This window comes from Struthio camelus, chromosome 14, assembly GCF_040807025.1.
Source record: "Struthio camelus isolate bStrCam1 chromosome 14, bStrCam1.hap1, whole genome shotgun sequence".
Lineage (NCBI taxonomy): Eukaryota > Metazoa > Chordata > Aves > Struthioniformes > Struthionidae > Struthio > Struthio camelus.
Window position 1 is genome coordinate 6,454,331 of NC_090955.1, and position 25,183 is coordinate 6,479,513.

Genomic DNA, 25,183 nt, shown 5'->3' on the forward strand with positions numbered 1-25,183 from the left:
GCAACGGCAAGAAAACAGTAAACCCAAAGCTTCTGTGAATTACCAGTCCATCATCGTAAATCAGAAGGGAAGCGCTCGCAGGGTTTCACGGAGGCCGTACGTAGCCCCGGTGCGCGTTTATAGCCTTGTGCGCTATTTCCTGTCTCCCTGCTACAAAAATAAACAGTCTCTAAACCCCTTGGACCCTCGTGCCTGAGCTCAGCAAAAGGCAACGGGCCTGAAACCGTGAAAGCACCCGCGACATGTCGCTCCTGAGGCGCTTGGCCCGGCTCGGCCACGCCGTCGCCTCCGGCCTCTCCGCCCTCTCTCCTCACAGACTTTCTCTCTGAGGAGTTTAGGGTTTTTGCCTCCCCTCAACCATCCCCCAGGGCCTGAAAGCATACTTGCCTCCATTTGACCCCGAAGCAACACGTCCTAAAGCAAACAACTCTCACGAGGCGGCTGGGGCTGATTCACGCGCTGGACCGCGTTCGCTTATGGGGCCCGTCTCTACCGTATTGTCGGCTTTAAAAAAACAAAACAAAGCAAAACACACGCGCAGTCCCTCAAACCTTCTGTTCCACCACGAGTCTTCTCGAACCCAGCGAGCTCACTTCCAGCCTGCAGACCTCCCAGTGACCGCCCCTCGGGCCGGAGGTGGCTCCACCTGCCCCGTCCCGGGACTGGAGGGACGCCGCTATTTCAGGGCCCAGCGGGCGACAGACTAAACAGACGGGCCGGGACAGAGGGACACGGCGTAAGCAAGGGCAGAGGCACCAACCGGGCGTCCCTCCGGCTCTTCTCCTGAGCTGCTACACGAAGACGCCCTGTGGCGAAGTTAGACAGTCAGATGTGCTGAACTGGTGGAGTTTTTCCCACATAGGTTGCCGTTAACCCTTGGGACTCCTTGCCGCAGGGTCGCTGGAGGGGGACAGCCAGCAGCTTGGCAGCTCCTCGGTCACTTCTCTTCTCATTATAAAACGCAGATTCTTGCGTTTGAGCCCTATCTGGGGTGATAGGTGGTTTTTTCCCCCTTGCAGGGGCAGTTCCCCCCAACCTGTTGCTGCAGACAGCTCAGCCGCGGTGCGCCCGCGCCGCTGCCATCCCTGCCCGGTGCAGCAGGGCACGTCTTATTCCTCCAGCCCCCGGCCAAAACCAGCCCTGGAGCCCTTATACACCACTATGTTACAGGTAATTTCAAGAGCGTGCTAAGAAACTCCAGCCCCTTGTCCTCCAGGGCTGCAAGACCTGGCTCGCGCCTGAGCCAGTGAGGGGAGACAGGGGTCCACCGACCTGCTATACACGCCAGCCTTAAACAGCTCAGCTGCTTCTCCCCACTGACCAGAGGGGTCCGTGGCTGGGTCTGGGGGAAAATAAGTGATTTACTTTCTGCTGTCATGAAATTAGGCATGGTAGTCAGGAGCCTAAATCACCCAAGTCTGAAAACGAATAGAAATTTCATGTGAGTATTGAGACCATCTTCATCTGTAATATAAACCTGGGTAGGTGACCCAGTCCTTGGCCAGAGCTGAGCTCCCTCCTTGGGCTTGGGAAGGAAGCTGCTACTTCGGGATACTCCCAAAGTGGTGCATCCCAGGAGCTTACTCCTAACTACCTCTGTCTAACACTGAATAGCCTGAAACTTCGTCGTCAGGAGACCCTTATTTTCCCCTCTTAATTCACTGCAGTAGCCGATTTCCACAAGTTAGAAACAGATATTTGTGGATATGTGAAACGGTGAGCGTAGGCTCTTAGAAGACAGTCGCGGAGTCTCACCTCCTGCCCATTTCTAATTGTAATTTAATTTTTCCACAACTCGCATTTAAAAGTAATCGTAAATAATATCAGTTGTACATAATATATTTTTAAAGCCTATTTGGCTCCACTTATTTGTTCCAATCTCTAAACCTATTACTGTTCCTTGCAGCAACAAACTGTAAAGGAAAAAAAAAAACGCTAACCACTTTTTTTATGCTGGTCTAGCATAATCTTTATTTCTTTAGACACTTTGTGCAAACATTAAATTGATAAAAGACATAATGTAGATGGACCCACAGCTGAACTGAAGGTAATTGCATAAAAATGAAATGGAGACCTATAATTGTACACTGCTTTAGCCTCTCTCGCACTGTTTTCTGGAAGCAAGGATCTCGCTTGTCATAGCAAGTTGCTTGTTATGGTGATTGCATGAAGACTTGATCTAGCTGTACAAGACAAGTATAACATTACTTAAAGGGAGCTTTTCAAACTAAGAGTCTGACACTAAAGCGTACTGTATTTTCGAAGATGTAGTACGCTTTAACAAACAGAAGAGTCCTTGAATGACAGCTTTTGTTACCCTTTTGTTTGATGGTGCTGTACTGAAAAAATCAGGTTATGTCTATGCCTTTCTATTTCTGGTTTTGATTTCTCTTCAACAGCACTTCAAGAATAAAAATTGACTCGAAGCATGAATAGTAGAAGTCGGTGGATACAGTAAATGTTAGTCTGGCATTTACTGATTACTTCCATCTGATTTTTTTCAGTCTCATGTTGTTGAACGCTCAAATGGATTCTGTGGGCCATTGTTTTGTTGCAAAAATGGGGAACTCAGGGGATATACTGTGATTTAAAAATATATGCAGCTTAAATTTTAGGGACAATTTTGAAGTTACTGTTCTCACATAGATGGTTCAATCTGATCCATGTTGTATTCAACTCTTCAGCCTGTGTACAGCCCCGGCCAGGACAAATAACATCCACTTGTAAGACTGGCACACGAATAATAGGTGGAGCATATGTCTTTTGGACCTGCAAATCAATTATCATCCAATAAAACCATTGCATGAGGAGGCCATTGCTTCCTCCAGAGCTCTACTACTTCGATTAGCACAGCCTTTCCTGGAGATGTATGTTATTGAATAAAAGGACAGGGAAAATTGTGATACGTCATTGCTCTATAAACACTGCAAAACAGCAGTTACAGTACTTGTAAGTACGGCCAAAGTGTGTAAATTTTCACGTTTTGGACTCAAGAGGCTGGCCAAGGAGTCACAGAGGCAAGAAAGCTATATTTAACTGCTTCGGGGGGAGCAACCGTCAACAAACTGTAATAAATGAGCAAAATCGCAGACTTGCCTTGTCCACGATGCTGTGACATGGTCTGTGATCATGGGCGCAAGCTGCAAGCAAGCACCGCTGTGCTTTGTGCAGCGCTGCCCAGGAACGTCTAAAGCTCTCTCCTGTTCTACTAGAGTCTCACTGTACAACTCCTTCATCATAAGGCCTGCAAAACCTGATGATTTTAGGTTTCCAAGACTGCTCTCTATGCCACTACCTCTTACTGTTTTCTTCCTTCCACTTCAGTCTACCCACCAGTCGCTTGCTGCCTAAGGCCAATGTGTAAACTCTCTGGGATAGGGACAATCCATACTTCCTTCATAGTTGTCATTGTTATAAGTTCAAAATCAAAGCAAAAACTCTGACAGTAAACATTCTTAAAACAATGATTTAAAGTTAAGAAAAATAATCACTTAATATTTCATCTTGCCATCTTCCAGGTTCTTCGCTAATCTCCAGCTAACCTTTTGCTTCTACAAATTTCACCTCATGAAGATAATCTAAAACTATGTGAAATCTGACTATGGTAAAAATTTAAATGAACTGTTCACTCGTTCTGTAAGTAAGTAGGAAGATAGAAATCACAGAAAAGTTCAGGTTGGAAGGGACTTAGAAGTCATCTAGTTTGTCTTTCACCTCAAAACCAGGCTAACTTCAAAGAAAGATTAGGTTGCTGGGGCCATGCCCAGCTGAGCTCTGCACATTTCCCCAGCCTCTCTGGGGGCCTGTCCCAGTGCTCTACAACTTCCATGACGGAGAATTTTTTTGTGTATGCAATCCCAATTTCCTTTGCTCCAAGCTGTGCCAGTGGCCTCTTGTCCTTTCAGCTCTGTGCAGCTCTGAGAAGAGCCTCATCTGGCTTTTCTGTTACCCCAGTTACAAAGCGCAAGACAACAGTTAGTACCCTTGTTCGCATTCTCGTCTTTAGGCTAAACAAACCCATTTCCCTCAGCCTGTCCTGGTACATCTTGTGCTCCAGACCCCTTGCCAACTTGGGGGTCCTTCACTGGACTCTCTCCAGCTATCAGTTAGACCTCAAACCATTGATGTCCCTACCTTCAAGCCCAATCTTCCCAATGGTTTCTCACCTACCTTGTAGTTCACCCATCCTGTTCGATTCTCCTCTGTGTGGCTAAAGGATATTATGGGAGACTACTGCAGTGTCATCAAGGTTTCATTCTCCATCTCTTTTTGGCTGTATTTTTAGAATGTAGGAGAGATCAAAGGTATGTGGAAAACAAAAGATATGCAGGATCTCTCTCCTGGTTCCTTGCAGCAGAATGCAGACTAACTGGTTTAGTGTGCTTACTGCTCCTCTCAGAAAGTAATATTTACAAAACTGAGGTGTTTGTAAAGATTGATTTTCTGTATATAGCTTAAGAGCAGGCATATCACAAGATTTAAGTAAGATAAAAAGTGAGGCTGCGCTTGATGTGAAGTGCTGGAGTTAATCAGCTGTAGATAAGAACTGATGAGGTTTCATCATCCCAGCAGTAGAGAGAATGACTGTTATTTCTTGGCCTTTTGATCATTTTGGAGAGTGAGTAGAACTATATATCAGCCCATGTTTATCTGTTCCTGAGAAGTTCTTCAAGAATAAATTGAGCTCAGAATTCTTCTTAACTTTTCACCTAGTTGGGTCTTAAAATTAAGCTCTCCCTCTGTTTTTTGAGCTGCCTCTCTGGCACATTGACAGCATGTGAAGTATCCTATCTTCTAATCGACTTCCAGGCCATCAACACAACTATGGATGAAGTTATGAAATAATGAATCTGGATGTTAAGCAGAGACCATCTGGCTTTCTTTGCAACAAGATTACGATCCATGGCGAGCTGGCACTTCTGCATCTAGGTACCACCTATATGCACACTTGTTGGCTGTAAACTTAGGAAAACAGAGTTGGTGTTGAAAAATAGCAAGATAATCATTTTGCCTTCTTTCATATCACAAAGTAAACTTAACATATCATCACACTCTAAATAGATTTCAGCTGAGGCAATAATTCTGTTCTCTCTCCTAATCTTTTCATATGAATTATCACTTAACCCTTTAAGTCCACTGGCTTTAAGAGAAAACTTCAGAGTGACAGTTTATAAATACTTATTCTGTGAATGAACTTTACTTACATAAAGAGTCCCATTGAAATCATTAGCTAAATAAGGTTAGGTCTTGGAATTAAACAACTCTAGGCTTGGAAATTCTGCATGTGTGATTTTTTTGGATCTTTGTCTTAGTACACAAACAAGCCTTTTTTTTTTCCCCCCCCCAATCCCACCAGATAACCAGCTTACAAATGAAAAACACACGGATGAAAAGCCTATGAAAGGTATTGCTATGAGTTCTGTCTCAGAATTCAGCATTACAGATGCTTCATCAAAGGATACCAAAAAGGAGAAGAAATTGTCAGGCTCTAGCACATCATCCATTTCTTCCCTGGGGAAATGCAGAAAATTCACCTACATTGAAGATGATGCATCAGTACATCAGAGAGACAGTGATGGTATGTTTTATAAAACAGATTGCGTTTAAGCTGATTTCTAAATAATGACCATTCCAAGAGCACTGTGTGTATCTAGCTTGAAATAAATGCTTACATGCCGAACAGCAGGTTCAAGAACGTAGCCAAAAGCATTGCTACGTTGCCCTGCAGACATTTTTTGTGACAGATGAGGATCTGCAGAAGATGATTTTAAAGTGTCAGTGATATTAAAGTCATAGAAGAAGAGCTCAGAGCCTATGGAGTTGTGTGCAATAGAGCCTTTGTGCCTTTGGAAACAGTATTTGCACAGAAATGATCAGTCAGTATCAGATACACCCATGCACACACCCCCTTACCTTTCTCCCTAATAGCAGGGGCTGTTGCTTTTGTTGTTGCTATTGCAGCAGCTGCTGTGGTGGCTGAACAGACGCTACGTTTAGTGGTCTGGACATTGGTTATACGAAGCAGCAGACCTCTGCATGCAACTCTGCCTTTCTGCTGACCCATCACCAAATCCTCCGTTCGCAGCCCCTACTGCAAAACTCATATGGGTCAAGATGAGGAGGTCTCTTCATATTCTGCTTCTGTAGAAAACTGTCTCTGCTGATTCAGCAAGGTACTTAAGCACTTGCTTGTTGTTAAGCATAAAGGGCGCATTGTGCCCTTAAACTTGGATGTATGTCACTGTTCCTGAATGAATTACGGTCTTGCAGCTTTTATATATATGTTAGAACTTCCATCAGACAAAATGGCACAGTATAGGGATAGGACTTTTTGTTAGTTCAGTATGCTTTTCAATATTCAGTGTTGAAAAGCATATTTGAAGAACAAAGCACTATGACAGGTAGATTAAAAAAAACAAAACCACAGCAGAAGCCCAATAATGCAAGTGCATTTTTGCAAATGAACAGTACCTAATGTTAGTACATAACTTGCCCAGGGACTATGAATCAGAGCTGTCTTACCTTTTCAGTGAAGGAGCTGCTCCTTTCTGTTTCAGAAGAGCACAAGTTAAGGTGCTTAATAGCTACATTACTTTTTGTAACCGTTTCACAGGCAACAGTATAACTGAGAGTTAAGGAAGAGACCTGATTCTGCATACTCATTACAGACCATGCCTCATGACTCCTGATAACGTAAACAGTGTAACACCTCTGATTTAGGTGGAATTAGGCTGATGACCAGCATGTGAGGAGCTATTCCTAGTTAATCCCATAGATGTAAAAAAAAAAAAAAAATAAAAGGGTGTTTTTGTTCTGTTAAACGTTCTTTAAGTTTCTTCTGTGTGCCTTTTACAATAGAGAATTAGAGTATGTTATATCCAAGGTAGCTGGGATATATCATATGTATAATATTAACTACTCCTGGATTAAGGACTACTAAATACAGATAACATAATAAACCACAATACTCCAAAGGAACCGTTATGATCTCTAATGTATCACTGATCCTGTAATAAAAGGAATGTCTCTGATACACCTATTAGATTGCATTTAATTTCAGTGAAGGAAAGGAAGCACTTGTTACAGTAAAGGGACTCGTCCTCTTGTCCAGGCGCACGCTATTTTCTGAATTTACTGACTATTGGATTGGGCCCCTCAAACATTACTGGCACACAGGTGTGTACCATGTGATACAAATAACAGATTTCATACTCCTTAAAAAGCTAAAAGTGAAGGAAATTAACAAAAAAAACAATCTGTGCTCAATTAATAATGTTAAGGGCTGGATGTAAGCCAAGGAAACCAAAGGAAGCCAGATTTGTGGTTGTCACTGCGTACTCTACTCACTCTATTCTGACAAGTTACTGCTTATTCCACACACACGAGGCCAAATTCTGTTCGGTGCATGGAGAGCCTCTGAGAGCAGAGCGCTAGCAGAGGAAATCAGAGCTTATTTTGGATCTGAGCTCAGAGATCTCACCAGAGGTGACCCTGGTGGCATCAGTGAGCCTTGGACCAGGTTCGTACAGAGACTCATCTGCCTGAGTGGAGGGTGAGCTGACAGCCACCAGCCAAGAGAAGGAAAATTTAGAGCCGAGACAGGCTGGCAAAACTGTTAGAAGTTCTTCTTTTGTGGTAATTAATCTCCTAATGTAGAGAATGAGAGCTTGAGGTCATTGTTCTCACTGAGATAAATGCAATAATGCCTTTTCACAAACAGCAGGGAAAACAGAAGAGAAAACAGGAGATTGCATCTTCTTTTATGCAGTTTGTGGCTAATTTATTTTCAAATACATAAATGAATGCATAGGAATGGATGTTTAATTGCTAATATCTATTATTTATATACATTACCCCACTTAAAACAGGACAAAAAAGCCTCACACATGCAGATTTTGCAAAATGTGTTACATCCATTACCACAGTTCATGGTGTGTGCTCTGATGGGAATTTAAAAGCATCTTTACTGCACATCACAGACTCTGTGCTGAAACATTACTTTATTATTAAAATCTTGTGCTTTTTGTGTGCTCCCTTTCCTGGGTGAAGCCCTAAGAATCATATCTATTCTCTTTAGATTACATAAGCACCATTATGGTTAACACATTCAAGAAAAAAACTGTTATTAGAAAACAGATCTTTAAAGCAGAAAAAAAAGAGAAAGATCCTTAATTGATATATAATTTGAATTTGATCTCTCACAGCTGGGTATAGGAAGGAAATTTCATAAATATAAGATACCTAAAAAGAATAGTCTTAATTACACCATGGACTACTGGATAAAATGATTACATTTTCTACACTGTAAATTTCATACAATTAAATGCAGCAGTGTCACCTTATAAAATGTTTCAATTTTATAATTATTTCAGTTCATTTACTTAGAAAAAAATATAAGCATGAATTTACTAAGTATCACCAAAATCTAGTCATTCTTATTCTGCAGAATTGACTTAGAAGTTAGTTGTGCTTGTCTGAACTTAAATAGATCTTGACATATTTAAATAAGAATTAAAATTGATAACATTGGTGATGATACGCTACTTAGAAAGAAATTCAATCACACGCTATTTATTCTTGCTACCTGCTGTAACTGATTTTTTTTTTCTTTTTTATAAAGAAGCTGGAATGATTTTTTAATTTTGTTTTTCCATCAGAAAGCTTTCTTTAAAAAAAAAAAAGTATAATTCTGGAAACTTCCTGGCAGTGAACTTTATGTTACGTGAGATATAAAATGCCACAACAGAACCAAAGTAGTTGAATGAGTTATTTCACAGTTAGTCATCCTAGGGCAAGAAATGTGGTTATAACCATATGCTTTCCTGAAAGAACCAATGAAAAGATATTCATATTGTTGAAGGCATTTTTCCTTTCCAAAAACAAGGAGGGAAAAAAAAACAAATTGAAAGGTTTGGGTCTTTGCACTCCAACTGGATTCTCACAGGCAGAATCTCACACCTACTCTAAACACTGCTGCGCTCAAATGCATTCTCCCCAAATGCTGTAATTTGAAGTGTAATTAGTTGACTTTTCAGGGTGACAAATATAAAGCAAAATTTTTGCCTTTTAGGATTGCACAGTAAAGGAAGGCTACCAGCATAAAGCTCTCCTAAGACCAGCAGCCAAAGGAAGAGGAGAGGGAAGGAAAGAGCTTGTGAGCGAAAGGGCAGAATCATGCTTTCTGAAACACATAAAATCACTCTCCAGAAGTGTCCTGCAAGTTGTAGTCATTCATTAAATAGCTCGTAGCATTATCATTGGCTTTATAGACACATGTCTACACCTAAAGCAAAGGCTCAATTCCATGAAACCCACTTTACAGGTGAAACTTCTGATCTGAAGAGACTGGCAGTAAACCTAAGTTTAATATGTATGTAAAATAAGGTGCGCATATGTGTGAATGTTTAAGTCTGTGAGCATGATTTCTTGCAGTACTGTATATTTTCATCTCCCATGACTGCCTATATGATTTGATCCCCTAAAAACAGCTCACTAACCCCTGAATTTTGTGAGCTGACTGTGGCAATCAGCTGCCTTGAAGGCAAGAACAATTTAGCTCTCTTCCATTCTAAACGTGCGGCTCTTTTGCAGTCACGACAGCTTTCAGCTTATTCCCATTTTTGCTTGTTCCTTTAACAGGTGAAACCTAAAAGAACTGAGAATAACATGACTGATTTTTGGATCCTGCATGCAAAAAAAAAAAAAAAAAAAAAAAAAAAAAAGAACCATAGGAAGCAGGGCAGGAAGGACCTCACATGGACCGCTAATTACTTCCTCTAATCTCAAAGGATGATTAACTCAGTGTAGATAAACGTTTGTCTAACACAGTTGTTAAAGCCTCCAGTGACAAAGAACCCATAACTTCTTGAAACAAACTATTCCAGGGTATTAATATCCTTTCATAGTGGTGCAATGCCAAATCACCATCAACCAGCGCTAGAACTTGGGTGTGGGAGTTGTCACAGACAGTGTCAATACCTGAGCATAAGGATTCGGGGAGCTGAGAATGGAGATGGTGGAGAAGCCAGCTGACAAGCCAACTCAGAGAGCAGTGGGCATCAGTGGAAGGGATTGGAGTCTCCCACTGTTTTTTTTTTTTTTTTTTAAAAAACAAACTGCTTCCACCTTTCAGAGCCCCTTTCCTACAAACAGCAAGCCTCCCCCCACATACGCTCTTAACCCCAGTCGGCCAAAATATGGTTAAAAATCTCTTATTTCTAGTGGTAAACACAGTAGAGATGGATCAAAGTGATCTAGAAAGTGAAAGAAAAAGGAAATACCGGACCAGGACCACAAAAAAAAAAAAAAAAACCCAAACAATGTAAAGAATTGTGGACTGGGGATTAGTGACATACAATGCTTGGAGGTCAAGAATATCTACTCAAAAATACTCGTTGGTTCCCTTAGGAATGGTGAGACAGATGGGCACAGAGACAGATGCTGTTGCTAGTACCCTACTCAGGGCTGGAAATAAAGAGAACTTCCCTTAAACATATGTACACTTTTTTTTTTTTTTTTTTTAATACATGCATGTATTTCCTAGCTGATACTGTTTTTCACATTTTTGTCTCCTTTTAAAAATTAAATCTACGAATAAAAAAGGTGAGAAACCCATTTCAATGAGAAAGTAGAAGGACCCTGGGCAGAGTATTGATCGTGGCCCTGCCCTGTGTAAATGCTGTTCTCCACATTTGATTTTACTCCCTCTCTTTAGTTAAGCAATTGAGCAGTCATTAAACATTTTTTACTGTTAGACTACTTGTAAAAATCAAACCATAAGCAGATGATGAATCTATGGTCTTTTTTCCCCCTCATATGTGTGAATTTGGTCTTGCTCATAAAGTCGTCTCAGTCTTTATGCAGATGCCATATTTTATGAACCAGCAATACAACACCCTACGCATCCAGAATGACCAGGTATAAAGCCAACAACTAGATCTGGAGAATCTGAGGGCCTGAGCCACTCTCCACAATATCACTGGGTCTTTGCATGCTAACCTCCAGCAAGGATTGAATCAGACCATAAAAGACTGACAACCTAGATAAGAATTGTTTAAACAAGAAAGATTCAGTTCTGAACTTGGAACTTGATGAAAATCAATTCCCATGTCGTATCTGTGGGCCAGATGGAACATGTGGCACCACACGCTTTTGCAAGACCACAAACCCTCCAAAAGAGGATCTTTGCTGAGTGAAATTCACTCCTATGCTGAAGCTTACAGTCCAAGTAGTTTAAGTGCCCTTGTTTCTCTGACCTTCACTTCTACAGCATATTTTCCATACAAAATATTTTCACATCACTTGTTTTTCCAGGAGAAACAACATAGGAAATCCTTTCGTTTGACTTTTTGTAATGGGGGTAGTTCTCAATGCTGTATTTCTAGCCTACCTTGTGTGCTGCAGGGATCTTTGTCTTTTGCATCTCATTTCTGTGTAGTCACATTAGCCTAAACCTGGGTAGTCAAGCACGCCCTTTTTCTTATATCTTGCTGCTTCTCCTTTTTCTTAGATGAATGCGCAACACTTATCCTGGCCTGCTTATTCTGCCATTTTTGGGACTTTCTTATAATGCTGCCTGATACCTGTGAACATTGGCTGATAGATACCTGTTGTCCATCCAATAGATACTACCAGACCTCCAATGAAGACCATGCCAACAACGACTGCAACTGTGACTGTGACATTGACTGCAGCCTTTTTGAGTCCTGTCACGAGACTAGCCAGTGCCTCGAACTTGCCTTGGAGATTTCTGAAGTCTGCTATCGCTAATAGGAAATAATTGACAGAATTCCCCCAAACTGCCTAAATGGAAGCTGAGAGGGGATAAAGAAGAAATGACTTTTTTTTCTTTCTTTCTTTAAGATAACAACAATAATCAGAGTGTTTGCCAATCAGGACTAGGTGCATCAAGCTGCTCCTGCCTTGGAGGTCTGTATATCTGTACCATTCTGGTTGTACAATTTCACAAGAGCAAACAAGGGTCTCCTCCTTCACCAGACGATTCCTAAGTACCAAATGCACTTGATGCTTTACTCGCTGTCAGTCTGATGCTTTTATAAACCTCTAATTGCTTTAAACATGGAATTCCCCCATTCACAAACACATGGTAAATTAGGACATTGTTTTAGGACTGATGTATATTAGTTCATCTTCCTAATGGATTCATACATAAACATGTATTACACATTGTTGGTTATTATTAATAATGTATGATATAACATCATTTTATAATTAAAAATTTATTTATTCAATCTCTTAAAACACGCTTATATGCTCACTTTAGGTAGAAAAGAAAATTAAATGAATTAGAAACCATGCTAGTGGTAATTACAGCAAATGTCTCTAAAAATCTCCAGTGAATTTTGTGGAGGAAGCATTTTAACAGAGTAGTGCAATTGGACAGTGTATTAATGTGCGTGCCTATGGTTATATAATAACAGGTTATGCCTATTGTTCATTAGCTATAGGAAAGGGCTCCTTAAGTGTAATTAGCCTAAATGGAAATTGACTGCACACTTCCAGAGGAGAATTACCCCATGGATAGCCAGTAACTCCTTTGCCCGATTTTCATTCGCAAGGTTTCCGCAAGCAGCAGAATATTGCCATCTATTCTAGTAGAAACAAGCATCTCCACCTGTGCGCTAGAGATTACAAAATGACAGTATCTATCCTGGCTGTGCTTTCAAACTCCCTCTATCTCTTTCCTGATAGCAGGTCTGATTGATAAAAAGGAAATACATATTGCACATTACACATATGACAACAAAAGCATGTGAATTCAGCTGCCTCAGGGTGAAGAATGCACCTATTAGGCAGAGAGGAAAATGCAGAGTTGCTTGCTCACGTTAGAAATTTATAGACTAACACCAAAGACAGTATTTACTTTGCAAAGGCACTAAGCTTTTCCACCCACTGTTCTCAATGCAGAAGTGCCTGGGGAATCCCAAACAAGAATCCTGGACAAGGTGCCAGGATACTCAGCTTTGCTGAAAGCATTGAAACTACTTATTTAATAATTCGAAATTCAAGTCTGTAGTCCTGACAAATATTTAATGAGTGGAAATAAAAAATCATGTGAATTGCCCTTTACCCTTCACTTTGGAGATTCATGTTTTTGAAAAACAGGAAAGTAAAAAGTAAGTAGAAATGCTAGCGATCTTCGTACAGATATCTTACAAAGCTCAATGACATCTTAGCAAATGAAACATTTTTACTCTAATACATAAGAAAGGAGATGTCCTTGAGAAAAAGGAAAAAAATAGAAATGGAGAGAGCAGCTCAGCAGTACCTGCTTTCTGCACTCCTCCCAGGACATTGCTGGGGAGTAGAATAGGTTTGTTTCACTGTATTAATTGCAACATCAGTTTGTTACTTTCAGCCACCTGAAAGAACAAAATCATTAGTCCTCAACTGTCCAGCCTGTGTCAGCTTGCTGGACATGCCCGGAGCCAAATGCAGAGAGCCCTAACCACAGCCCATGCAGTCTTCCAGGAGGCATTGGTTTGGCATGCTCTGGGCTGGGCAACTCTGAACTTCAGTGCTCCAGTTTAAACTCTCCCACAGATAGTTGGCCTTAAATCTGGCCATACGGCGTGGAGATGCCTGAGCCTTATGATTAAACTTTCAGTGCAACGTGTTGAGAACTGGCCACAGAGCCTGGATCATTCCACTTTCCATCATAGGCTGTCCATGCAAAGTGACAAGCAAGCACATATTAGTAAGGATGCTGACCAAAACCACTTAAGAGGGAGAAGGAGAGAACTTGCTCTACACATCATTTTTGAGAGAAGTACCAACAGAATTGCATATTGCCAGACCTTGCTCCTGTTGCTACCATCCAAAAATAAGGATCTCATGAATGCAAAGACTAGAAGGAACCTGAGAGAGGCATCCAGAGGGTGGAGAACCACACAGGGCTACGATGAGATACCCAGGAAAGGGGATTTTGCTCTGCAAGCCAGGACATGTCTTGTTACAGCTCTAACCTTGCAAGGTTATACACGTTGACCATCCTGGAATCACTCATGGCAGGTGAGGTCTCTGTGCATTAGTCACAGAACTGAATTAAGGACTAAGGAAATAAAACTTTGTTGAAGTGGGTTCCTAGGACTCGTTATTTAAGAAAGTTTTTCTTCATTTCATAATCCATAGGCCGGCAAACTGAAGTCATGTCTACTATAGGGCATGGGTAAGGTCAAAGATAAATTTACAATGGTCGTGATCATAGCCACCGCAAGACAGGATATCCCAACAATGTAAATTCAATCACACTGTGGAAAAAAAAAAAAAAAAAAAAAGAGAGCTGCTATTTTAGTGAATGGTGTTTTAAGTAATGCCTCAATGTCTCCTAACATGTACGGTGACAGACAGCTGAGTTTCCTGTTTTAGGAAGTAGATTTTTGGAGGCCTTCTGTCCGAGCAATTAAACCTTCTAATTGTGTTAATATTCTTCCATCTTTAATGACTTTCATACCTTATTTCATATAACTCAGTAGAACTAACAGCTCCCTACCCCCACCCTGCAAAACTGCTAATTGTAAAGTAATACTTTCATGACACACAGGAACCATTTAATACATTGACACCAAACGTCAGAGAAAGCCAGATTTTTTTTTCCCCCTCCATTAAGCACTGCAGAAAGCTACCCTATTCCCAAGCTAAACTGAATTCCTAGGCCAGAAAATTACCCAGGAGGTCAGATATGAACTTGGGTAGACATTCCAGTTAAACAGAAATATTAGAGAGAGAGCCTTGAATTATTCCTATTTTTTCATTTACTGGAGAGAAAGGCCCAAGTATGTGAGTAGGAGGCATTTGGGTGGATCGCTGTACTGAACATGTTGGACTCAGCTGTGCTCCCAGAGAGATGTCAGCTCTGCAACGTGTGAAACTGGCTCCCCAGAACAACAAATAGACATTACCGTTTTGCAAACTGGAACATCGCTCCGACACGACGCCTCTCCTCAGCACCATAAATGCACTGACAGATTGGTTGGGGGAAGAAAAAGATGGATATTAATGAAGAGCTGTATCACCACCTTCTACAAAAATGGACTATGGGATACTCTCTAAGGATCTCCTCTGGGAAGTGACTCAGGGGTCTCATTCTTAGGAGGTAAACGTCTTTTCATCTCCTTCCAGGGTGCTTACAGGCCACAGTACAGTTTAGATGTAAACTCCTTGGAGCAGGCATTATCATCTACTAAGTATCGTACAGCACCCAGCACACAGAGGACCCAACAGGAAATGCCTCAAGGTGCTGCTGAAAGGGAAACATAAGAAAACAGTCATCTTCAAGGAAATGAAGTTCTCCCAGTGACCATGAACCCTTCCATAGCATCGTTCTGGTGCCTTACTCTCCGTATACACTATGAGTCCCTTTGGATATGGGATTAATAAAGTGCCCTAAATTAGCCCATGCAGTTCCCTGAACGGAGAGAGGGAGCATATTGTATTATCCCCTTTGACTTTCCTTTGCTTCCCATATTATATCATCTCCTTTGACCTTCCTCTCCTTCCTAGAGCATTGTGATGGTTCATACTCTCTGAAGCAATCATAAACCGGAACGACCAACATCGTCCAGATTTCAAGTCGAAGCATGACTCTGCCTTAACTGTAGGGATTCTGGCTCAACGCTGCAGTTAAGCTCTAGAAGACATTGTTTCTCAGGAAGAAAGAAAAATATGGGAGCAATTAAGATGTTTGCAATCATATTCTTCTATTGTTATGCTTGTATAGAAACTATAAACTTTCAATAGTGTTGGACTAAAAATATATCTATTAAATTTATCTTTTAATCACATGAAATGGCTAGTTCAGTTCCGTTTTCTGCATTGCTTTAATTTTAGTCTATGTCAAGTTAGATTTTAAACATCTTAAAGGCAAGGTAAGTTTCCTATTATACAAATAAATAGGATTACCAAACAGACTGGGATCTCTAGGCACTGCTGTACTATAAATCATAGTAACTGAGTACTAATCATGATTAATAATCTATTATTCCTGTAGTTTAAAAGAAAAGGGGGGAGGAGGGGGAAGAAGTATTGAGAAACTGCACTTTCTCTTAGCATACTTCATATAATTGCACAGCAGAACAATTACCAGCAGACTAATGATTTCCATATAATGACCTAGATTTTCTTAATATTGCACACGAGCAAGAATCATTGCCATCTGATGCATGCTCCATGGCCTGTGCAAAATGAGTTGGTGGGTGCAAGCCAACTCATAATGGATGTGTGCCCATATAACAAAAAAACACCATTATAATTGGTAGCCTTAGGAAAAATGCCAAGGTCTGAGCGTAAACAGAGCACTTTCTGTCCCAAAAGGTAGCTCTTCCATAATCAGAATTGAGGCACAATAGAAAGAGCAATGCCCAATTGCATCTGCTCCCTCTGTAATTTGCTTCACTTTCCCAAGGTATCAGTCGGTATTTCAGATAGTAGATCTGGAAGAATCACTCTTAAGGGTTCTCAGTGTGCTTTTTATTTAGTTATTTATTTGTTTTATTTTTCCTTTTAAAGTCACCATGGAGGTTGCATGAATATTAAAAAAAAATACCAACAACAGAAGCAGTTGTTGTCAGTACGTAATCCATCTTCTTTCCAGGTGCCTCCAGAAGGGAGCTAAGAAAAACAAACCTGTTGTCACTAAATATAAAATATCTGTTCATGAATCTCCAGATAGACATCATAAAAATCCACAAATGAGAAAATGTTGAAAGTCATTGACTTAGGATATAGCCAGCAGTGGGATACTCTCACAGTACTTTCCAGTGGTGAGCCACCATTGTCCTTGTGTTGAAGAGGGACCAGGACAGAAACCATGGGGGTATCCAAATACAGTACTGGAAAATTCTACTTCCTTTTTAGAGAATCTTATAACCGAAAGAGTCATTCACACCCTCATGTCACAGTCTATTAAAGTAACCATGGTACAACGGAGAGAGAGGAAAAAGTAAAAAACAAAACAAACAAAAAAACCCCACAGTTATACAAGCGCACAAGAATGTCACCACCAATATCATTAAAATGCACACTCAATTTATATTGCCAGTTTTTCCATGATTTCTATGAAGTAAAATTAATGCCAGAGAGCAGTGAAGAAAATATTATTAGATCAACTGTAAAGAAAGCATGAGTGATTCCATTAGCGAGCACAGCTGAGGAAGGACAGGATTTAAATCAAATCTAAATATGATAAGATTATACAGCCAAAGTGACATGTCCATTTACAGGGCAGGGAGAGAAGAAGCAGAGCAAAAGTAGCAGTTTGATCTTATGCTGCAAAATATGCTCCATGATATACAGCATTTAAAAACCTGATTAAAGCATTCTCTTAGTACCTCATTTTGTACTGTACTGATTAATAAGTATACACCTAATTACAATATCATCCTTTATTCCAGTATATTTACCTTAGTCATCACCTCAAAGTGTTTATGTGCCTTATCATTTAATAAAGGTATTATACACACAAACACACACTCAGGAAATAGCAAAACTGCCCATAGTTTCAGTCCCTAACATCTTCTCCACACTGAAGGGAGAGCAAAACGTGCCAAAAAATCACTTCGTAATGGGACAGCCAATTGCTTGAAATAAAAGGATTAGGGTTTCTAATCTGCCCTCTTTTGGAGCAGGAGAGCACGCTCTGGATTTCATAAGCCTTTTCATGAAAAATGTAGTCAGGGAAAGAAAAAAAAAAAACTCTCTCCAAGAAGTGGTTTTGGCTGGTACAGTGCTCAACCAAGTCTACTGTTTGTATACAGATATATAGAGACAGGTAAAAAATTAAGAAACAGAGAGGTTGGGTAGCTTTGGGTAATGTAACTGATAAAAGTTGTTAGTAGCTAGTGATCTCCAATTGCTCCCTGGAACAGATTGCACTTGTCAAAGCAATCTTTGCTATTTCTGCTGCACCAGAAGCAAGCATCTTGTACTATGAAAGGTGGGTAAGCAAGACCAGGCCTTTGCCTCAGCTCCTGCAGCTTTCTGCTTCCTCAGTCCCTACCTTATTATGACCTGTCCAATCATTTCCTCATTTACATCTAGATGCTCTCTCTGAAATAAGTTTCATTTGTAAGTGACTTCAGTAGAGTTCAAAATCAGGAACGGAGAAGACATGCATCAGCATTCATCCTCCCAAAGATATAATCAAATATCAATCCATTTTCAAACCCTTGATTTTACTATGCATTTCAGAGTTTCCTATAATCTATAACCCATACACACCATAAAGTTATCACTGAGAGGGGAAGCTGGAAAAATCCTACTACCTTTCCAAATGGAAATCAGAAGATACGTTTTTAGCTACATTAAGCCAACTGCGTGCAGCTCTGCACACTTATGTAATTCCAACATAAAAATAATCCATAATATTCCAAGGGAACAAATCCAATTCTTAGTCATATAAATTTTCATATAAGTCCATCAAAATCCATTCCAGAAGTATCTCAGTCTCTGAGAGCTTGATTTGGAACAAAAGAGCGAGTCCTTTAAAATGCCTTTGGAGCTTCCAGAGATGTTAAATCTAATTGCCCTTAGCACAGCACTGATCCACAGAGGTTTAAGTCATGGAAAATGTATTTTACTTTTATACAAGATACACTACACAAAGTTCATCATGGCATAGTAAAGTCAAGTCTAACTCACCTCTTGCACATTTCAGATAGAAAGAAGTTAACCTCTGATGCTTCACCTTGATTGACTAGCCAGGCCAGAAAAAAAAAAAAAAAAAAGTGTTTTCCCTTTACAGACGTATTGTGTTATATGAAGTAATACGGTATTCTATGGTGTGATGTGATAAAATATATATTTGCGCACTTGAGTATATATATATGTACGTAAATATCCATATTTGTATCCATGGATATTTATAGCAATGCCTCCATACTCCAAGAATGTTTACATATAAATTCCTCTTTAGGGGGCAATCATCAAGAAACGATGGAGAGCAGGGAATGGACAACGATTGTATGCATTAGCAACCTCCATAAGACAAAACCAGATCAGTATTATTTATTAATACCTTTCAAAACTATATAATTATCAGAGATAAAATTGAGCAGAAATTTTCCTGTAAACTGGTTGGTTGTGACAGAACAATGATTTGCCAAAACCAACCTTGCAGAATCACAAATAGGGTAGTGTTGGGAACTACGAGTTTCCCCAGAGGGCTTCGCAGGGCTTTGGCAGCCCATAGAAATAGAACTACCCAGACATTTTCCTGGGAGCCTGGGAAGTCCTTGAGATTTAGGTCAACCATCTGTTTCATTTCATTAAAATAAAAATTAAAAAAAAAAATTAAAAAAAAAAGACCAGAACAGAAACCTTCCTGTTTTTCCAGAATGAGTTTTCTTTGATTGTCTTCCTATAGGAATTTTTTCATTTTCTAGTGTCCATCTGAATCAGTATTTTTTTCCTCCAAGCTCCAGAATCTCCTGTGGAATAAGAACTCCTAATTCTGACCGTCTGCAACGTCTCTGTCATGATCTATGCTTTACAGTCACGGAGGGAGACTGCATCTGACCCCGAGAGCTGATCATTTTAAAGACAAAAGAGGGAGAAGTATAAGACTGTACAGTTTGCAAACAGGAAACTAAGACAAAGGGACTAAGGGTGGATTTTTTCCTCCAAGAACTTTATTTCTTCATTTAGGAATTTAATCTGCAAATAGGGGAGCCCTGGGGAGAAGTCGTGTTTATAACGCAGTCAAAGACACACTTCCCTCAGCTCAGTCCCCTGACACGCTCAAGACTCCCGAGCCGTTTGTGAAGGAAGCGTCTACTCCGTAATGGCCCAAGAAAACTTAAGCAGCCTAAAAAAGGATTTGCAATGGCACGTCTTCTTAACCAGCATCATGGAAAAGTCACGCTGCTCTGTATATAGCCTTCAGGATTGTGTCTGTAACACTTGAAATCCTGCCCAAGTCTGGCTTCGCTCGCACTAACAGGTACTCTGTGTGCTTCTGCATCTTTTCCTACAAGCAAATGTTGCAACTTTCCTATTGCGACAGCTGTAATAGGCATTCACTTTACTCTGTTTTTCCTTAACAGATTCCTTTTATATCTAGTTGGGAATACACTCAAGTGCTAATGGCGCTTGTTCAGCGATCCAGAGAAGGCACAGCTTTTCCTTTCTAACCGCTTATATTTCTTCATTTTGGAAGTTTGAACTTTGCTCAGATCCAAATGCCTGATATTTAACTTAAATTCATCCTTCTTAAGGTCAAAAGGCACCATTAAAATTGTCTGGCAGCACAAGATCGGCATCTACTTGGATAAAGGAGGTTTTAAATCAGTCATTCTTTCCTCTTATTTCTGTTTAGGCAATAAAAGGAGTCCAGGTGCCAGATAATTAAGTCACTACTGACAGATGAGGCAGGTGATAGACCTGCATCCATATGCTACCACTTCTAGTTTGCTCCACATCTGGTAAGCTCAAGGGATGTGGCTCACTCCCCATTGTAGCCATCTATAGCTGCTGGTGTTTGCTGATCAGTGGGCGCAGACTCCTGCCTCCACCACCTGATGGAAAGTCCTAAGGGACCAAGCAGAAGCGTAGCTATTAAGGCCCCAAAACATCATTTCGTTGGAAAGGACTTCCTCTCTTGCCTGGCTCTGAGGTTTCGGACTTTTCTGCTCCTGGTCCTACAGGGCAGGTCAAAGAGTAGGACTCAGAATCAGGGTAGTCCTGCAGGAAGTGCAAATAATCAAAACTACATTGCCAACCACTTCCAAATTCTCGAATCCACACATGAAAAGAGACTTGAACAGTATGAGAAGAAATGGCATCAGTCAACTCTATGAAACCTACCGGTAAAGCAAAGCAGAGAGCTGCTGGAGAATTAAGGCAGCATGGTGACAGCCAAAGAATTCAGTAACTCCTTCAGCAAAGAGACAGACATACCACCACCCAGGCAGGCCTGACATAAGGGTTTTGAACAGAAGCCTTCAAAGTTTTATTACTAGGCTCCTTTCTGTAAGGCAGGGCACAGCAAATACTCCATTTAAGGCTTCTGTGGAGTAGAACTAGAAATATCCAGCCTTGAAAATATCCTCACCAGCCAAGCACGGAGCCGAGACATGCAAAATGAGCGCCCGTCAGCTCGCTGCCAGCACAACAGAAGGCAGAAGTGCTTCAAGGAGCTTGTGACAGGTTCTCTGGATGCACCAATTCGAGATGGGCCAATCCATGCTCGAAATGTGCAAACTCTCACACTCCTTGGCATGACCGCGCAGCCAAAACGCACATTTTTTAAAGGAATCAGAGAAAACACGACCAAAGGGACAGGAACGTAGAAGAATTTGGCAATGGAAAGCAGATGCTTCCTAGGGAAGAGACAGGACTTAGTTTGAAAAGGGTTTGAGGAAAACTTATATATAGCAATGAAAGTTGCTGAAGTCTATTTTATTGCAGAAATAACCGACTTAGGAGGACCGTAGTCTGAACGGCCACATCTAGGAAAGCAATTCCGCAGAGACTCATTCTGGGGAGTGAGGCAACTTAAGTGGTATAAACATAAGTACTCTGATTTAACTACAGCAGCTGCTGCTGGCAGACCCCAGAGTTACTAGCCAGAGCTTAGATTACCCTGTTTGTCATTTATTGCTCCATAGCAACCCCTCCAAAACCCTGATGGTGATACAGGGCTGGGGTGGGGAAGAGAGCGAGTAGCAATCAAAAGGTAAGTAAAGGACAAAACAAAAGCACAGAGGCTCAGTGTGAATCTCAAAGTTGCTGGGAAGAACGAAAAACTTAAATACAAGTCTTGAGAAGGGAGGTGTTACAGCAGGCGTGTTCCTGGCTCGTAGGATACAGTTTTTAGATGAACTTTGACTGAGAACAGTAATGGTACTAAAAACTTAAATTGAAAGAAAATGAGAGAGAGGCTGAAAAACCAAAGGAATTACCTGCCCAAAAGAGATGAAATTGGCACATTTTGGGGGAAAGGACCCAGAAGAGGCCAGAAAGTCCTAAGAGAATAAGAAGAGAGGGTCATCCTTCAGTAAAAAAAAAGGCAAGACACTTGCAGTTCTCTGGGCTTCACTCTTTTTCATATTAGGGTTAATTTTATTTTTCAGGCTGAACTAGATTACTCCTCATACATATCGTAGAGCCTCCTCATAAAGTTAGCCTAGGAAAGCAAGACAATTGGACTAAAGATTTTTGGACTTTACTTTGGAAAGCTATGAAGAGCCTTGTGTTTCCTTGAAATCCTCCCCTTCAACCAAGCTAAGCCTGCTCTATTTCCACTAAGCGTCACAAGATCATACCTCCCTCCAGTGGGACTGGAGAGTTTCCTTTCTATAAAGCAGAGTTTAAAGGCCAGCTGCACTCCTGAGGCTTCAGCAACAGCCTGCAGTCTCCAGCAAACCATATGCCAGAAACCAGGATCTATACAGGCTCACAAAGACTGTAAAACATCTTGTGCAGAATTGAGGGGGGGGGGGTCACACCAGGGAACTTTGCCAAACTTTTTGTGCTTATTTGCACCTGTGCCAAGTGCTTTGCAATCTTTTGCAGGGGACATCGGAAAGTTACCCAGCACTAGCCACTGGAAGTGAAAGAGTATTGCCAAGGGGTCATCCTCTCTTTCAGCATCCCCATAGAGAGAGCTGGAGCAGAGCTCATGCTCCTGAGGAGCTGTGATAGTTTTGAAAGGTTTGCACAGAGATTAGGCTATTCAGTGCCCCCAGAGAGAAAAACTTTCGTCTGAGGCACAATTTAATACCAGTTCTGCCACAGGATCTGTTTGCAGCCCTGGCAACTCACACAGGAGTCCTGCTTCAGTTTCCCCACCTGAAGGGGAAAAAAAATAACCTCAGTATCTTCTTTACACAGCTGTCTTGGGGTCTGAAGGGACAACTACGCCTGAACTGTAGTTTGGAGGCTGCAACAAAAGGCAGAGAAGGAGGGAAACAGGAAAACACAGGGACATTAACTATCCTCATTTTGGAGGTGACATGGACTTCAGCAGTGGCGTGACACAGCTGCCCACAGCTGTTCCCTAGGGAACAGGGAAAGAAGCTCCTCTCTTGATCTAACATGAACCTGTGACTTCCGGAGAAGCAGCTTTCCTGATCCAGGGTGCTGAAAGAAAGCCTTTCCCCTGTGCATTACAGCAGGACACAGGCAAGAGAAAGGATTGTCCAGTTTTTCTTTCCTCTCCAGAAGGAAGGAAGACTGGAGAGAGAGTGAAGCAGGAATGCAGCTGGCTGGGTTGTTCCCCTCACTTCTTTGATAGGGGCTTTTAAGCAGCAGAGAAAGAGCAGTGTCCACACTGGGCCAAGGGCCCCAGGGGAGCATTAGGAGGGCATTCAAAAGCCATGAGAGGCCATACATACATCTGAGAAGGTATAAACTTGTTTGGATGGGCTCACAACACAGGAAGGCAACAACAACAAGAGAAAAAACATAGGAAAAGAGACAGACAAAGGGATACAGGATCCTCCAGGGTTCAGGCAGCCCTGTCATTAATTCCTTACTTCAGCATGCTTTTGTTATTTCTCTGAATAATCATTCACTCAACCAATCTCAAGTCTCTCAAGCTATTAGCTCATCATAAAACACAGCATAAATATTCAGTTCTGAAGGAGGAACACAAAACAACAAGGCACCTTCATACCTCAAAGTGAACTTAGGCTCCCTCCATGAACACAGGCAAACATATCTCACTAAACAACTCCCATCTCCACAAGATGCAGGTCAACCTAAATCTCTCCTCCACAGAGGACATCTGATTTTGACTTAAGGACAGCTGTGGCTTATCCTCAGCTCCTACAAGCTGGCGTTCATTTGTAGAATGGGATGGTCCTCACTAATGGGTAGCAGGTGAGGACCTGGTCCTGTGCTCATGCCGGCATCAGGGAGCGAGCAGGGGAATGCCCTGACCCTGAGGGACGGTGCTCGGCTTGGGAGCATGCCCTAATAGGTGCATCCCTGGCTTTTCCCCATGTGCTGCCCGCCGGGGGCTCATCCGTAAGCCCCGAGTGAAGGGGGAGTCCCTCCCCGTGGGTCTCCTGCAGCCCACCGCGGGATCCTAGCCTCACTGCGCAGGCAGCAGCGCAGAGTTTGCCCCAATCATAAGATCCAGGACTGTCACTTTTTGACACGGGGCTGTCTTTTGTCAAAACTTATCAATAGGCCTCTGTTTCCCCACTGTTTTGAACCTTCTTACGTACAACATTGAAGTCTCAGATTTGTCAAAACACGCGAAGGTGCTGCCAGAGGCTGAGCAACTCATTTTAGTCCCTTTACAAAGCCATTTTAAGGAAAGAAACAACATGTCAGGGCGATGCCAACAACTGACTGTACCAACAAGGAGAGATTTGACGTACTTTTCTATGCTGCAGTGACTGTTATAATAAAAGACAGCAGTGCATTAGTGAAAGATTTATGCTAGTATTTCAACAATGGAAAACATGAGCTTTACTGTATTCTCATTCACACGGAGACAGGCAGCGAGGGCATGTCATGTAACACTATTTCCAGGAATGATGTTACAATTTAAGAAATGCTGATTTGCTGGTGCAGTAAGACAATTCCTGGAAGCAAGAGAGACCCTCATTTTATTGCTCTCCCAGAGGGAGAATTTTGCTCTGCAGCCCCTTATCCTGGACATTTTAGGTGAGGCAGCTCTCCAGCTCCCAAAGAGTGGGAGGAAAAGGTGAGCCAGGAAGCCAGGCTGCCTCCAAGAGCTTCAGCTCCTCCATGGCCCCCTCTGAAATGCAGCAGTCTCATTGGCATCGCCTTCAGAGCCCTCTATGCCAGGAAGCATAAGTGCCAGCTAATTGAATTTGCTAATGATACATTCTCTCGAAACCCTTCGCGCGGCACCCACCATTTTGCGCTTGCAATTAAATCACGAGTAGGAATGCCATGTGGTGTCATTTGACATTTAGATGTCAAAGGAACTGATTGACAGGGGGAAAAAAAAAAATCAACCGCAAAAGGCCCGCTCCTGCCAAAGCCACCAGGGAGTTTGCCAGCGGCGTCGAGGAGGAGGAGGATCAGGGCCCTCGCGGGCCCCACGGCAGGAGGCAAGATGGGGTGAGAGCAAACAAACAAGCCCCGCTCCAAGCTGCCATGGGGAGAGGGACTCAGCCCTCTTGCGGCTCCCTCCTCACCGTCCCCCACAACCAGGATTTTGGGCCGAGAGGTCCATGACAGAGGGAGG

At 41.8% G+C, this 25,183-nt stretch overlaps 1 protein-coding gene across 1 annotated transcript in view; it reads left to right on the forward strand.

Annotated features, from left to right (window-relative positions):
• Positions 1 to 12,148, forward strand: part of MDFIC2 (MyoD family inhibitor domain containing 2) — a 50,404-nt gene extending 38,256 nt beyond the window's left edge. Inside the window, exons 4-5 of the mRNA XM_068907147.1 lie at positions 5,357 to 5,578; positions 11,510 to 12,148. Of these exons, the coding sequence (XP_068763248.1) occupies positions 5,357 to 5,578; positions 11,510 to 11,769 (482 nt within the window). The 3' untranslated portion in view covers positions 11,770 to 12,148. The remainder of the gene's footprint in view (positions 1 to 5,356; positions 5,579 to 11,509) is intronic.
• The last annotated feature ends 13,035 nt before the right edge of the window (positions 12,149 to 25,183 follow it).